A 15695-nucleotide genomic window follows, 5' to 3' on the forward strand; every position below is an offset into this window, starting at 1 on the left:
AGAGAAAAATTATAGCTCATGGTAATAAAAACACTAGAAAGTCATTAATGAAATATTTTAAGGTCTTTCTGAATAAAGGTAATGCAGAGGTTCATAGTCAAATAGTTTATAAAAATAGTTTCATTCTTCCTGAGACTTTATGTATACTTTTTCTCAACCACTATACAGAGAAATTGTAAGGATATAGGTTACATAGGCTATATCTTGATTTTGAGCACTTAAGGAAAGTTGGCAAAACATTAGACTACAAATATCTATACAAAAAGCCAAACTAAATTAATCATTTTAATACTGCTACATACCATAGCACAATTCTACAAAGACATATAATTTTAATCCAGTTATACCTCCTTGGTATTCTCACCTTGTAATGTCATACACTAGTAAAGCCCCTGCTGCCCCTCTGTAGTATGACCTTGTAATGGAACGGAAGGACTCCTGCCCTGCCTGTAGAAGACAAAATTTCATTATTTCATATCTCAAATTTATTTTTTGGTGCTGAAAACCACAAACTTAGAAAAAGAGAATCATAGAATTCTACTTTTGAGAGGATGGGGACAAAAAGGAGTATGGAGTGGAAATCAGAGAGGGCACAACTGGGGACAAAGTCTCTAACACTAGCAAGAGAAGGCACATAAGGAGAAGACACCAACTAAAGCATAGTGCTGTTTTAAAAAAAAAAAAAAAAAAAAAAAAATCGGAACAAGACCTCTAAACCTTTTTTGGCAATCCCTGACAACCCAATTTACTGAATGGCTTCACAATACATGAATCATTATTAGAGCACAGAATGGACTCCTAGCAACTAAGCTCTGAAGACAAATTTGAAAGGAAGCAAATAACCCAGAGCTTCACATTTGAATTCAATAACCCGCTCCCTGGGGCAGCTGTTGACACTAGAATAAATAAAGCCCATTGTAAATAAATGATGAATGACATCTTTACGCCCACCATCTGCTGGTGTAAAGGTTGTTGGAAGGCCAAGGATGCAGATTTTATCCGTTATATCATAAACAGCAGCCAGCTTTCAACAGTCTTCAGATGGAATTCTTTCAGTAATCATTTTATTATGAAAAAAACAGAAAATGGTCCTGAATTCAATTTTACACAATTCTGCTCCACAGTTAATCAATTTCCTCTGTACTTGATAAATAATACTTGTCAAAACAGCTACAGGATGTAAGAGTCATCTTCATATGCACTGGTGAAAAACTTCAGAGAACCTACATAAATTAGATAGCTCTCACAAAAGTATTCTGTAAAAAATCTCAGGACTTAAAAGAACATGCTCAAAAGAACACAGCCCTGAAAAATAAATATTCATAGTTGCAGACCTTGAGCTCCCCATGCTCATGTTTTTCAGAAGTGCTATCTAGCACCTGACAGTTGTTAGGAGAAACATTTACTTCTAATATTTAGTAATAACAGAAGCTTTAGCATAATTCAAAGGCAACACAGAACACAATTAAGAAATACTAATATTAATGCTGGAGAAAACTCTACATGCAGTAAGATAGTTATCTGCAGAACTATAGGAAATTACCCTGATTTAAAACCATGAAAAGCAAGAATGAAATATTTATCAATATAAGCTACTCTTCAGCCCCAACCTACAAAATTAGTGTACAGAGAACTTTCTCTTCTCACAGTTACTGTACTTTTCTTAGTATAAGGTCTTCTGGAATTCAAGGAGAACTTAATCTAGACTCTGTCATGGAACAAGAACAGTGGCACAATAAGTTTCAACATGTTCAGTCTTCAGAAAGAAACCTTATCTTCCAGAATAATCAGTTACTTCAGTTTAAGAAAATAAGTTTATCTTAGCCATTCTAGCGGAAAAAGTTACAAAACACAGACAATATATTTAATAGTTTCAACACAATAAGCATACACTAGCATATGCACTTGGCCAAGAGTACAAGTGCATCTTCATGTAAACTAAGGTAACAGAACACAGACAGTCTGCTAGAATGCACCAAGCAATAGTAAAAAACCAAGTTTTTAGAGCAATACTTCATTCCCTACCCAGAAGCTCCACTAAGCTCTACAACTTTTTCTTGGTGTGGTGACTAGCTCAAGTGCGTGGTAGATGCATAAAACATTTTCCTCCTAACTAAGCAACAGACAAGTTATTGTTACCAGTGTATTCCATGTATTGCCTAAAATCATACATGAAGTGGACTTAGCCTACCACATTAAGATTGCCTGTTTCACCTTCATAAATTCAACCCTGACACATGAAATTGTTCATCTCCCTGAGTAAATTAATCATGGTCAGCCAAGATTGTCAGAGGTTCTAGCAAATCTTACAAGAAGATAAGAAGTTTGAGTTCTTACAAGAATCACTTACTTACAAAAGTCCGGTATCTAAATCCTGAAAATACTGTAACATTTTTAATTGTGTCTCACTTACCCACAATGAAATTGAAATATCATTGCTTCCTGAAGGAAAGACTGGGGAAAGGGTGGAAAACGTTACCCCTTCTTCACCAAAGAAGATACAATCTTCCATACAGCGATAATGAATTTGTGCTTACACATACCAATAGATAACACAAACTGAATTCCCTTTCATTCTAAACAGAAGAAAACTGAGGTTCTGTAAAGAAAGTCCATGAAATTTATGTTTATATAATATATACTTTATATTATATATAAAATAGTAAGAAACACCTTATATATATAATTTACTGTCTATTTTGACAGTATCATTCCAAATGAGAGATCTAGAAGGTCAATACAGCAGGGTTAGGCATGTAGAATATATTCTACAGCTTTTTTTTAGTATCATTATTACTCTAAGCATTTTTCATCTGACAGTTTGGTCTCTGCCCCCTCTCCCCTCACTTTTTTTCCCCAAAGGGGGACAAGCTATTTCAAAGACGACAAAAACAAACAAAAAAAAAGTGTACGCTATTAGCCAAAAATGACTTTTTTAAAAAAATACAAGTGTGTTATAATTGTACTTTATCAGTCTTACAAAGTAGGACCAACCCAAGTTTAGCTACTTGCTACAAGGAGCAACAGACAGAAGTAGCAGTATGGAAGCTGAGTATAAATTAAAAACAGCTTTGACACCAGAGAAAAGCCCTTTATCTTAAGTGGAATTAACATTGTTCTTACCATCCCTCCCATGTTTTCCCAAAATCCAGCACTTCCCCCTCCCCCCTTTTTTTTTCTCTTCCATATTGAAAAGCTTTTTTCACAGAATCACAGAATGGTTGAGGTAGGAAGGGACCTTTGGAGGTCACCTCTTCCAACCCCCCAGCTCAAGCAGGGCCACTCAGAGCAGGTTGCCCAGGTCAATGTCCAGATGGCTTTTGAAGACTTCCAAGGGTAGAGACTCCACCACCTCTCTGGGCAACCTGTGCCAGTGCTGAGCATGGGGGGGGCAGTGTGGGGAACACTAGTGGCAGTAGCCACTAAATGAATGTTAAACAGGTTATTTCCCAAGGCCATATTACAACTAGTACAGGCAACACAAGCCTTTGCTCCGAGGCAGCCCCTGGTTATACCCACTTGAGTTACACTGCAGTGGAAGTCAGAAGATCTCTTTCCTAACAGATAAACCATGACAGCTATTTCCCACGTAGCAACTCTCACTCAGACAAGGTTACCTACAGGAACCAATAAATGCATACTGAACAGGCCTGAACACACATCCTCTCTCTTCAGAGAAAAAAGGTGCTAGCTCTGACAGTAGTTCACTAATCATGAAAAAATGTAGGGCTCTGATAAACAAGTGATGTTTTAAGTCTAAATAACATTCTTTTTGGCTGTTTTCTGGACTGTAAGCTTTTACAATTCATATCCTGTCGGTTAACAAAAACTTTCTGATAGGAGAGACTTACATTATCATAGTTCTAGGAGTTACAAGTCTTCAAAATAGTACAAAAATCTTCATCCCTGCTTGAACTGTAGAACTGCATGGACATACATCCCATATGCTTCTCTAAATATACCTCAGTATCAAGACCAAAACACAATATCAAAATAATGACGTAAGCAGAACATTAAGCATTATCAAACACCTTAGGTCACTAAGACACACAGAGATTTAGGGCCTGTACTGAAGTTTTCAGAAACATTTAAGCTATATAACTGTGTTACCATTGACACAGTACCTGTGGCACATTTGAGAAAAGACTCCAAGTGTTACTATTCCTATAGGAAATCTCGGTGTCATTTCCAAGTGTGTGGTGTAGTCACGTAGGTGTCAGTTGCAAAATGTGCAGGCAAGTCTTTGCTATCAATAAGGGTTCCTTGCAAGTTCCTTAACTGTGTATTTTTGAATCTATAAACTAAGGGAAAAAAAAATAAAAAGAGCCATGATGCAGCACAAGAAAGTAGTTAGATAATGAAACAGGATCCCCAACATCGCATCTCCCTAGAAAACAGTCAATTAATTTTACCTAATTTTCTATTCTCAATGCTGAAGAATTTGGAAAGTTTCTTCAAGGACAAAGTTATCTGAGTACATCCCAGCAGGCCTTCAACATCCAAGCTGACCAACAGTTTTTACTAGGAGGAAACTTCATAGTATACATCTACATGAAAAATGAGAAACTGCAATGCACCATAACTAGTAGCTCTAGACTCCTTCACCCTTAAAAGGGGCATACATGTATAGTATGTTCAAACCCGGTGACAGAACACTTCATTCACATTGGGAATTATTACTCATTTAACCTTGTTTACACTTTCATATGCTGTAAGGAAAACTAAAAAGACATCTGAGAAACAAACTCACACAAGTATCACACTACCTATGACAACTGCCAGTTGGGAACTACTCCACCAAGTTGATCCCTGGAACAAAATGTTCCAGAAAGAGAGAGGAGCAATACATACCTTTGAATATAGTTTTGAAAGTTATAAATAAATTAACAACCTTTTAGTCACATGGCAACTTGTTTATACAAATGCATTAATCTTTCTTGCAATCATGTGTCTACTCCAGAATAAAAATAATTTTAAGGTGATTTACTAGCACGTAGTACAAAGAATAGGCACAAGAGTAGTACAAAAATAAAAAAAATAAAACACCCTGCTGCTTTCCAGCAAAGACGTTCCTGAACAAGAACAGAACTAAAGATGCTTATGAAGAGGAATCTGTAACAATTTAAGAAACTGTCAGAATTTACATGGAGGATTCAGCCAAGTTACATGTTGCTTCAGAATAACCCTGTCAGCATCCTAATAAGACCTGAAATTTCAAGAGGACTAAAGATCCCCAAGGGTGAAACTACGTATGTCTAAATACAGATCATTTGTACATATGCCTTTTCTTCTGATGTTGTTGAATACACGCCATTTAGACATCCAAAGCAATTCCCAACACATCACAGAAATAGAAAGCTTTAGCCCTCCACTATTAGAAGTAGCCTTACGATTTATTTCAGGTTTGTCGTGGTTTAACCCCCAGCCAGCAACTAAGCACCACGCAGCCGTTCACTCACTCCCCCCCCCACCCAGTGGGATGGGGGAGAAAATTGGGAAAAAGAAGCAAAACCCACGGGTTGAGATAAGAACAGTTTAATAGAACAGAAAAGAAGAAACTAATAATGATAATGATAACACTAATAAAATGACAACAGCAATAATGAAAGGATTGGAATGTACAAATGATGCACAGTGCAATTGCTCACCACCCACCGACTGGCACCCAGCTAGTCCCCGAGCAGCGATTCCCCGCCCCCACCTCCCAGTTCCTATACTAGATGTGACGTCCCATGGTATGGAATACACCGTTGGCCACTTTGGGTCAGCTGCCCTGGCTGTGTCCTGTGCCAACTCCTTGTGCCCCTCCAGCTTTCTCGCTGGCTGGGCATGAGAAGCTGAAAAATCCTTGACATTAGTCTAAACACTACTAGCAGCAACTGAAAACATCAGTGTTATCAACATTCTTCACATACTGAACTCAAAACATAGCACCATACCAGCTACTAGGAAGACAGTTAACTCTATCCCAGCTGAAACTAGGACAAGGTTAAAACCTTTAGGTTTTAAGTAGCTACCCTCACTAAAATGGGAGTTCCACTATGGACAAAAGGAAGTGATTTGCCCTTCTTCCATCTAAGGCTTTATCCTAAGCAAGAGCTTGCTCTATTATTGTAGAAAGCCACAGATAAGCTGACAAGAAATCCATAACCAGTCAGAAAATAAAATACCAATAATATAGTATTTCAATAACCAAATACATTTAAGCACATGACAGACAAAGGTTTGTGAACACTAAGCTAGAAGGTGTATCAAATTACCTTAGCTTCCTAAAGTGCCATCATGGATGTGAACAGTAACTTAGCTACTGGCACTGAAATTCAGATGATGGTCCTATTACACAAACCGCAATTCCAAACTACTAAGTGGACAAATTCCCCCCTGATCCATGAATCTAGAAATAAGTTAATGCTCCCACATAGCAGCAGTCTGTGAACTGATGATCAAACTAGTTTCAGGAACCAAAACAGATCCTCTCTAAGTTCTTGATGTTACTTCACAGCAGTAAAACAGAGGGGCCATGAGCACCAAGTCAATAACTTGAGCTGTAAGATGTAGCCGCATTCTTGCGGGCACAATGGTGAAAGTGTCAAATTAGTAAAAATACAGTAGAAGAATTCACCAATTACCCATGAACATAAAAATATGCTCTGACTACCAAAGCAAGTAGAAAATATCATAAAGTAGACAATTAGTTAAGAACTCTTGTGGGTGAGTGCTACATCCTAGCAGTTGTCAATATCACTAAGATGAAGTGAATATTCATTTAATGAATTAAGGGAACTTTATTTGGTTTTACTCAATCCAAAGCATTTGCAAACACATGAAAAATAACTGAATTTCCAAGAAGGATTAGTATACTCAGAATATCTGAAAGTGGACAGATAAGTCACACTGTGGTTTTAGGGAAAAGAGACATGCTTTCAACAATTATGCCTTCTGTCTTACACAAATGCACTTTTTTGTGCAAGCTCTCAACTACTAGAAAACACTGTCAATTTAATTAGAAAGCTCACTTATATGGAAACCAAGAAATTACTTGAAATTAGCCTGTAAAAAAGAAAATATTATTTCAGATAGTCTTTGTCTGAACAAGACTAGTCTTAGTCTAAGCAAGGCTAAGGTATTATAGAAACATAATAATGAATAAAAATAAACATTTTTTATCACCAATTTCCTTGCAATGAAGCAGAAATAGATATAAAAAATTATCGTATTTAAATACACAGGAAAAATTCTTATTCATACCAATTTATTTAGAGAACATAAGTAGTATTACTTATTATCATCACTGATCTCTCCCCCTGCAGCGCCTGAGAGCACTTAATTCCTTCTTTCAATTATTGCTTATTTTTGCTCATGAACAATGACTTGTTAGTAACAGTCAAAACAATACAGAACATCCCCCTCAACAACAAAATGAAGGCTACTGACTCAGCCTGGTAAGAAGCCCAGTATCTCTGTACAACAATGAAGTTTTTCTAAGGAGAAGCAATTTCAATATTTCTCAGTGTTAACTGCCACAAGACAACTAACCTCATCTACACAGCTTGTTTAAACTCACAAAGCCTAATAGCTCCCAGAATGGTCATTTTGATCCTTACCAGCCTCTGTAGACCACTTCTAGTTCCCTAAAAGTTATTTTTGCAACTGACACTAACTCAAATACCACGCTTCCACAAAAGCGTAGCTTAACTCCTCATAGTAGGGAATTACCAACCAGTTTTGACAAAAATATTTCTCAGTCTATCCAACTATTGAAAGCCATTACTAAGATTAAAGACACAGGAAAGGGAATAATCTAGAAACTAAAGACAGACAAGAAAAATGAACAATTTGGTCCAATACCTGCGTTCCCCTTGACTGACCTAAATGCATCAGAAAGGAAAAGTGAAACCCAAGGACTCACAGACCTAAAAACCTGGGCATGCCACAGCACACATAGCAGCAAGCTTGCAGAGCCCAGCAGTGGGGAGATCAGGAGCAGCCTGCAGCTGGGAGAGAACAACAGGACACACTATTTGCTTGTGTAGACATATGATCAGCAGTAGAGCAGAGACTGCAACACCTAACACTAAGTATGCAATGGTCACACTGAGCACCGAGTATCTTTCATGTAACGTGGGGTTTGGGTTTTTGGTGGTGGTGGTTTGGGGGCACTTTTGGGGGTTGGGTTTTGGGGTTTTTTGGGGGGGGGGGGCGGCAGGTGTGTGCGCGTGTGTGTGTGGTTTTGCATCAGACTAGTTTTACTAGACTACCAGCTCACAGGACCAAATACTGGATTACAATTTCCAATGGGCATACGTGCATTCCTTGAGAATATCTTCCAGTTTGGCCTCATCCAAAAGAACTTCAGTTTGACTACTCCCACATGAAAATCAGACTGCAGTAAGCAGAGCTAACTTCTGCAACACACTCCTGATCCAAATTGTAGATGCTAACGAAAAAGTCAAATATTCTTGAGTTATGGTACAAGAAGAGCACGCAAATGCATCTCACAGACATGCAACTGTTAGCTTCAGCTGCCCCGGTAAGTTATGACATACTCCTGCAGTCAGGTATGCTGCAGCTTCCATATATTCCCATTATTAAGATATACTTCTCCTTGGAGGTGCATTGATCTGCTGAAGACAACACAAACTGAGCACTGTTGCATAGAAATATCTGGCCGAAAAAATCTGAATTAAAGTGATTCTCTTAAGAAAGCAAGTCCTCGCTCATTGTTAAGCAGTCAAAACAAATTTTATCCAGTTCTCTACTTCTTATGTCTCTGCTCAAGATGCTTCCTGTTCAGTGATGGATTAAAAGCAGGTATGTAAGGCTAGCACTAAATCAGAGAAGTCCTGGTGCTGTGACTCAGTAAACACCAACTGAAAACATAAATACTTCATGTGTTTCCTTAGCCACAGGTGTAAAACGAACTTTGTCTTATCAAACAGAAATTGTTACAACTTAGTAAATATGGAGACAGCACCAGTAACAGCTAGCAGTTTTTGCTAACAAAGAAATTCAGTAAATGCTCAGTAAATGCAGATACACAATACAGACATAGTAACCTTGATTATTATGGACATCTTTGTGTACCTTAACACTCATAAGTAAATTATCTCTTGAGAATTACCTCATCATATTTCTTATTTTGCTATTCCTTCAACACTTTTGCACCCAAGATCAGAACTGAGACAGTGGAATTTAGATATGCTTACAAGCCAAGATTGGATTATAATAGAAATATCCTGTGTTTTAAAAATCAGATTGTATACAGTTAAAATTTTAATTACAGCCAATATACTAAGTCATTCATTGCTTACAACTTCTAAATTATTAACTACAACACAAGCATACAATCTACTCAGTGTATGAAAGCTTTCAATGAATATTTTTAATTTATGTATGATTTACTTAAGAAGCTAGCCAGATGAAATCCCTGCTCAAAAAGAGTTTGTAAGTTATAGTCAAAAGCAATTCTGTTGAAATTTTGGCTATCAGACACTTTGCATGCATTCAAGAAGCCAGACTGCGAAGAGCTACTGAGTCAGAGGCACCAAAAAACCACAATCTACTCAAAAATAGTTGAAGTTCACTTGTATCCAAGGAGCAGATAATAGCATATTAACAAAATCAGTTTGAAAGCCAACGAAAGACAGTGGCTGCACTGGCAGTAAAATTAGTAATTTCGTCTACAGAGAATCTATCCCAGTTTTAGGAAACAAGGACCAATGTAGATATGTTCTTGTGTAGTCATACTACATACTAAAAGTTTGCTTCTGAAGCTACCATTTATGCAGAGATTTGCTTGTCTATTGAACCTAAAAACGATCAGCCACCTTGGTAGTCAGCAATCCACAGTTCTAATAGTAAAAATGCCCAGGGCAGAAAAAGCCTGAAGTAAGAAGAATCTGATCATATTCTTCTATACCTTTAAAAGGAGAACTTCCAAGGAGGCACAGGTGTTAGATGCCATTTCAAGTGATGAACTTGTAAAATAAGTAAGGTACTTCAGATCTTACCTATGAAGTTAGCTAATACTGTATTTGTTTACATTTTTATATACACATGTACGTATGTAGACATGCCTATATGAATGTATCTTCCTTCCTTCATTTGCTATACCAAAAAGAACACATACATGAGGCTATTGTTCATGTATCTGTCAAGTGCCTAATGTATCCTAAAGTGCTTTTGGAAAAGGAAACAGACAACCCTGCCTTAGGGAACAGTTAAGCACATTTGAAAGACATAGCTATCAGCATGAGCATCTTAAAGCCCTTGCATCACAAGCACAGACGTTGAGGCTGGCTGCTCTATGGTAAAGTGACTGACAAGAAAACAGCTGACTTTGCTAATGTGTGTTCTTAACCTGAACCCCCTCAAAAGCCAAAGTCTGCTTTTTGGTAGGCTTTTCGAAACTTTAAGATTTTACCCGTCCCTTCTGGATTGTCTGAAGTATTTACTATCTTCATGATTATAGTGAACTTGAGTTCCTAAGTCATCTTCTATGAAAACAGTGAGCCATATCTTTTATTCTACATTGGAAATGCAAACACTTCCTCCAGAGAATTCCTGATTAAAGCTAGTAGACATATCACAATTTCCCAACAGCGTGTTGTATTAACCAGACCTTGCATGAATGCACAGAGAAAGACTATTTAGAGAAATCTAAGTTCTTAATAATATAGAAAACTTTCACAAAAAAGTGAGGCTGCACCAATTCCAGTCTTACAAATCTGACAAAGTGTTACTTGAGGAAGTAAAGTTACAGTGCAAACAGCAGAAATTTGCACTGTTTTAAGAGTACATCACACCAAAAAAGGAAATTTTAGCAAATTTTTAATCTTCATAGAAACCACAGAAAGCTGCAAGTCAAAGTACATAGTCTCACATTGGTGCTGATGATAGAGCTTAACCAGAACAAAGGTAAAGCTAGTGGAGCCATATGTTTAAATAATTTCTATGATGTATTACTTACCGTATCCCATATCTGAAGCTTTATCTGTTTTCCATCAATAGTTATCATTCGAGCCCCAAATTCTACACCTGAATAGATTTTACAAAAGATTACGTTATTAGCATATATCAGAAAGAAGAATGTCAATTACTATGAAAGCAAGAAGGTAAGTTTAAGTTAACTCAACATTGTATTTGTAGGAAATAATCTCTTTCACAATCTGCTTTTAGTTAATTTTCCAGCTGCTTGAAAGAGCTGGAAAGTTTTCCAGAAGGAAGAAAACTGTTACTTTGCAAGTGCTTTAAAAATGCATTAATTAGAGCAAGTGCCAAGGAGGTATTTCCTACAAAGTTTTCCAAACGATTTAGTAGGTCCAGATCAAAGGGAGAAAAAAATGTCCATTTGAATGCAAACAGGAAATTGGAAGAGTCACAGTTATTTTAGCACTCTACCAATGATAGATTGCTGAAGCCAGTTTAGAAGAAATTAAACTTACAATTCTTTATCAATAAAATTTTCTATTAAGTGAGCATACAAATATCACCTTCAACAAGACAAATTTTATTACTGTACTAATTAAAACTCATCTGCCTTTATGAAAAAAAAGTGCTTCCAAAATTCTAGCTAGTTAAAGATCAAATTTAATAACTAAGGAAAAAATTAAATGTGTTTCAAATAAACAAAAGGAATTTCTTCAGTGGAAAAAACTCAGCCTTTTGTACCATCTATTAAAGCAGTTTTAAGATCATTAACAGTAAATTAAGCATAAATTGAGACCATTACTACAGTAGTTAAAATCTGATAAATGCCTAGAGATAGTGGACATATTTAAAGCTATCAAGTTTTCATTAATCTATGCTTTGTATATCCATTATTTCAGAAAAAAATAAAGATCTGGTAGGTTAAGTTTTGTCTAAAACTGATCACTGTCTAGATTTGGACTGAAGTCTTCCAACTAAGCAGCCCTGATTTGAAGTATTCCAAACATCTCTTCAAAAGTTTGTTTAGAATATTTGGGGGGGCAGCGTTGCTTTCTGCAGCATGACTTTTGGGGAAGGGGCCAAGGAGGAAACACTCTCCTCCCCCACAGGATATCAGAGCCAAATAAAAGCCGTGGGCCAAAGAACACTCTGCTCTCTTTAGCATCCAAATAACTTGCAGTAACTGTATGCAAACAAATTGAAAGAATGGAGGGGGAGGGGCAGAAAGGAGGAAGCGGGTTAATGACAGTGCTCTCTGAAGTTGATTGCAAAGCCAGGGGAAGGTCCTTGGACTACTACAACTGGCAACGCTGCAGGTATTACTTCATCTCAAAATGCAGATATAGAGCTGCTGATTTAAATCCAGCACTCATCCTAAACATTTGGTTTCTACACACAACATCACAGAAAAATTAAAAGGATATTTATCCTTTTCCATCAAAATATCTGCTGAGAGAAAATTCTGAATTTGAAACAACACATCCAGTTTGATGGTAAGTTTGTTCTCTTAAGGAATAGAAGCTGTTCAGGTTTACAGTAAGGGCACGTCCTAAGGACAACAGGCAAACCAAATGAATGTTTACAGTGGTTTTTGTCACCCATATCTACCTACAAATGTTGTGGGGGTTTTTTTTGCAGTTGCGTTTTTGTCTATGTTTGTTTTTTGTTGTTGTTGGGTTTGGTTGGGGGTAGGGGGGTGGGGTCAGGAGGGTTAGGCTTTTTTCCCCTGCAACTGCATCATGCAGCTTCTCCCTCCCTTCTTCATTTCTTTTAAAAACACATACTTCAATTCCCAAATGAAAAATAAATGGAGATGGTTGTTGCATTTTAAGTTCTTTTACAGTACTATCACAGTTATGCACAATTCTGAGTGTAGCTCAAAGACAGAAAAATACCTGCTTCTACGCATTCTATCCTCCCCCCCCATCTTGTTTTCATTACAGGTGAAGTTTCTCTCTGAATTTCTTAAATCTTAAAGATAACATTTTAGGCTAGCTATAGTAAAATTTGGGGCTGAATTTTGCGCAACTCTAGATGAAATGTCTTTTTTCCAACATGTCCAATATCAGTTTCCCTTCTCCTCTCCCAAGCTGCTCCCAGCAGAAACAGATCTGCACTCTCATAGGCTGAAATCATTGTATTATATTGAAAAAGTTAGGCTATGTAACACAAGCCTTTTTATTCAATCTACAGGCTCTCAGGAGTTTTAACATCATCAATTGGAAGTGCATTAGGTAACATCAACCCATCCCATCTTGCCCTGCATGGGCATTCATATGACTTTGAACCCATGTTCTTTATTTATCTCTGTCTTTCTAAATCTGTTTGGGTAACTGGGAGAACCATTCTCCTGGCCAAACACACACACACGTGCCCTATCAGTTAAGTGAAAGGAGGCTGCTTCCAGCCTATGACCCTTCTTCCCCTTTCCAAGCAGCTTCCCATGCTCCATTCCTACATCCCTCATTATGTTGCTATCTAGGTTCACCTCCTCATCCCACCAGCTTCAATTTCCGCTCCCAGGTTTCAGCTAGGTATGTGCCAGGCAAAGAACTGGCACTACAACCACCCCGCTGAGGTGAAGCTTCTTCCTACAGCCTATCAGTTTCCTGATGTGACAGGGCTGCCAAAGGCATAAGTGATACATAAGGTGTCATATATTTGGCAGGCCTAAAGAAGAAATGATGACAATAACTCATGCCTCCCTAAAGAACTCAGGCTCTTTATCCAGCCAGCCTATCTGCTGCCAAGACCTCAGAAATATCTGAGAAGTGATGTTAGCCTAAGAATTTGTATTATATTAGACAGCCACACACAAGGTGGGGGAGGACTGTCAAGAGAGAAAGGGAATCCATAACCAAACCACCTGATACATTCTGTTACATAAAGAATATTTGTTTATATTTCAAGCATTTATTTCAGTACTCCCAAACACAGGAAGCCTACCTATTCCAGGGCACAAATTAAAAATAGAGACTAGGGATATATTTTGTGCAAGGCTCATCACGATTAGAGCTGAAAGGTTCCTTGAAATAACATCAAGAAGTTCAAAGGTTCTGCAACCTTATCAGAGACTAGGATCTGTTATGCTTAACAGTGAAACTCATCTGAAGACTAAGCTTGCCCACAGAATAATTTATTCCCACACTATTCCTCATATTTTGTGTGGAAAGATAAATAAAAGTTTGTATCATTTACTGTAGTTAGATCAGAGGCAATGCATTCTGTCAACATGTATTCATTTCCCCTAGTACAAATATCAAATCATACCCAACACAAATGGTCCACATCCAATGAGTGGGAAGAAAAACCCCTGTCCCTTCCAAACAGGGAATACCATCACACTTCAGTCCTTCTCTATCCAGAAGTTAGTCTTCCCAAGTGGTAAATCTGTTTATTCATCTTTAAGATTAACTTTGCTTTAATTTATCTGTAACTTTTCTTCAAGGTTCTGTGGCTAGGCTAATATTATATTCCCTTGTGAAAAATCTGTCATTTGCATTACCATCAATGCAGTTCAAGTTTGGCCAATTCTGCTTCCATGCCCAGTTTTTAGCTTTTCTGAAGAGACAATTGAGATACTATAGCTATGAATTTCTTAAATTGTTTCAGATTGCACCTTCCCAATAAGAAAAAAGACCTCCACTTAGCTTTATTAGCTAACAAATATTCATCAGCTAAAGATTCACTGCTACCTTAATATAGCACAAATCCTACATTACTGCAGCACAACAAACTCACAAATGCATGCTGAGGTAGGTACCTTAGCTGCTTAACCTTTAGCATTGTGGGGGACAAAAGAGACCTACCAATAGTGAGATCGTGAACTGGTTGAAACCGCTTGTCTGTGAACTGTAACAATAAACATGATTTCCCAACACCTAAAAAAAAGAAAAGAAACAAGTTTTAAGCAAATTAAAATCTGTTATGAACCAACAGAAATTAATTTAAGTGAATGTTATATGTTGTTTAAAATTCATTGCTGGAACTTGAGATACTAGATTTCACCTACTTTGAAGTGTATGCAACTTTTCATAACACAACAGCTTTTAAAGTTCCAGAAACATTAAAGTCAAAGCAGTTATTTTCAAAAATTGAACAAAAATTAAGTCCTCTTTTGAAAAAGTAGTTCTGCTTTTAAAATTCAGCAGAAAAGTTTCCTAACAGACCTACAAAGTATCATTTCACATCCTCTCCACAGTAACTTCAAGTCTTGCTGCTACTCCTCACAACCCTACATCTGCTTCCCCTTCAGTACTTTAGCTTTCTTCCAAGCTAACTAGATCCTCAATAGCACCTCACTCCCATCTAACTCCTAATTTATCAGCTGAGGTAAGAGAAGTACATACATGGCTGCTTAAACCACTATGTGCTACTGCCCACTGGTTCCCAACAGGCCAAAAAATAGTCCAAGCAGAACAGCAACAGCTGAGTTCACATTACAGCCAGACAACACAAAGATTGTCCTGCTCAGATCTCCTGACTTCCAATCCAAATGGGTTAACTACTTCACATTACATGGACACTGGCCAGCAAATGGGCAATTTCTTCTGTATCTGAAAGCACAGAGAAGTAAAAGTTAATGCTGTCAATAGGAGTACTCAGACTACCTAGATCTGTAAAGGTAATACTTTTTACGGTTAATCTTTCCTTGTTCTTTTACTTGGAGGGTCATTTTTCCTGTTCTGCTCAGTCAAATTTCGCATTTTCAGCCTTCTAAAACTTGACAGTCGTACATTTGGTTTACATACATTTAAACTCTGAAC

At 37.4% G+C, this 15695-nt stretch overlaps 1 protein-coding gene across 1 annotated transcript in view; it reads right to left on the minus strand.

The window, feature by feature from the left end:
* RAB2A (RAB2A, member RAS oncogene family) overlaps window positions 1-15695 on the minus strand; it is a 46437-nt gene that overhangs the window by 21218 nt on the left and 9524 nt on the right. Inside the window, exons 3-5 of the mRNA XM_030011317.1 lie at window positions 14739-14810; window positions 10970-11037; window positions 365-447 (exon numbers count right to left, since the gene is read on the minus strand). Of these exons, the coding sequence (XP_029867177.1) occupies window positions 365-447; window positions 10970-11037; window positions 14739-14810 (223 nt within the window). The remainder of the gene's footprint in view (window positions 1-364; window positions 448-10969; window positions 11038-14738; window positions 14811-15695) is intronic.

This window comes from Aquila chrysaetos, chromosome 4 (assembly GCF_900496995.4).
Source record: "Aquila chrysaetos chrysaetos chromosome 4, bAquChr1.4, whole genome shotgun sequence".
Lineage (NCBI taxonomy): Eukaryota > Metazoa > Chordata > Aves > Accipitriformes > Accipitridae > Aquila > Aquila chrysaetos.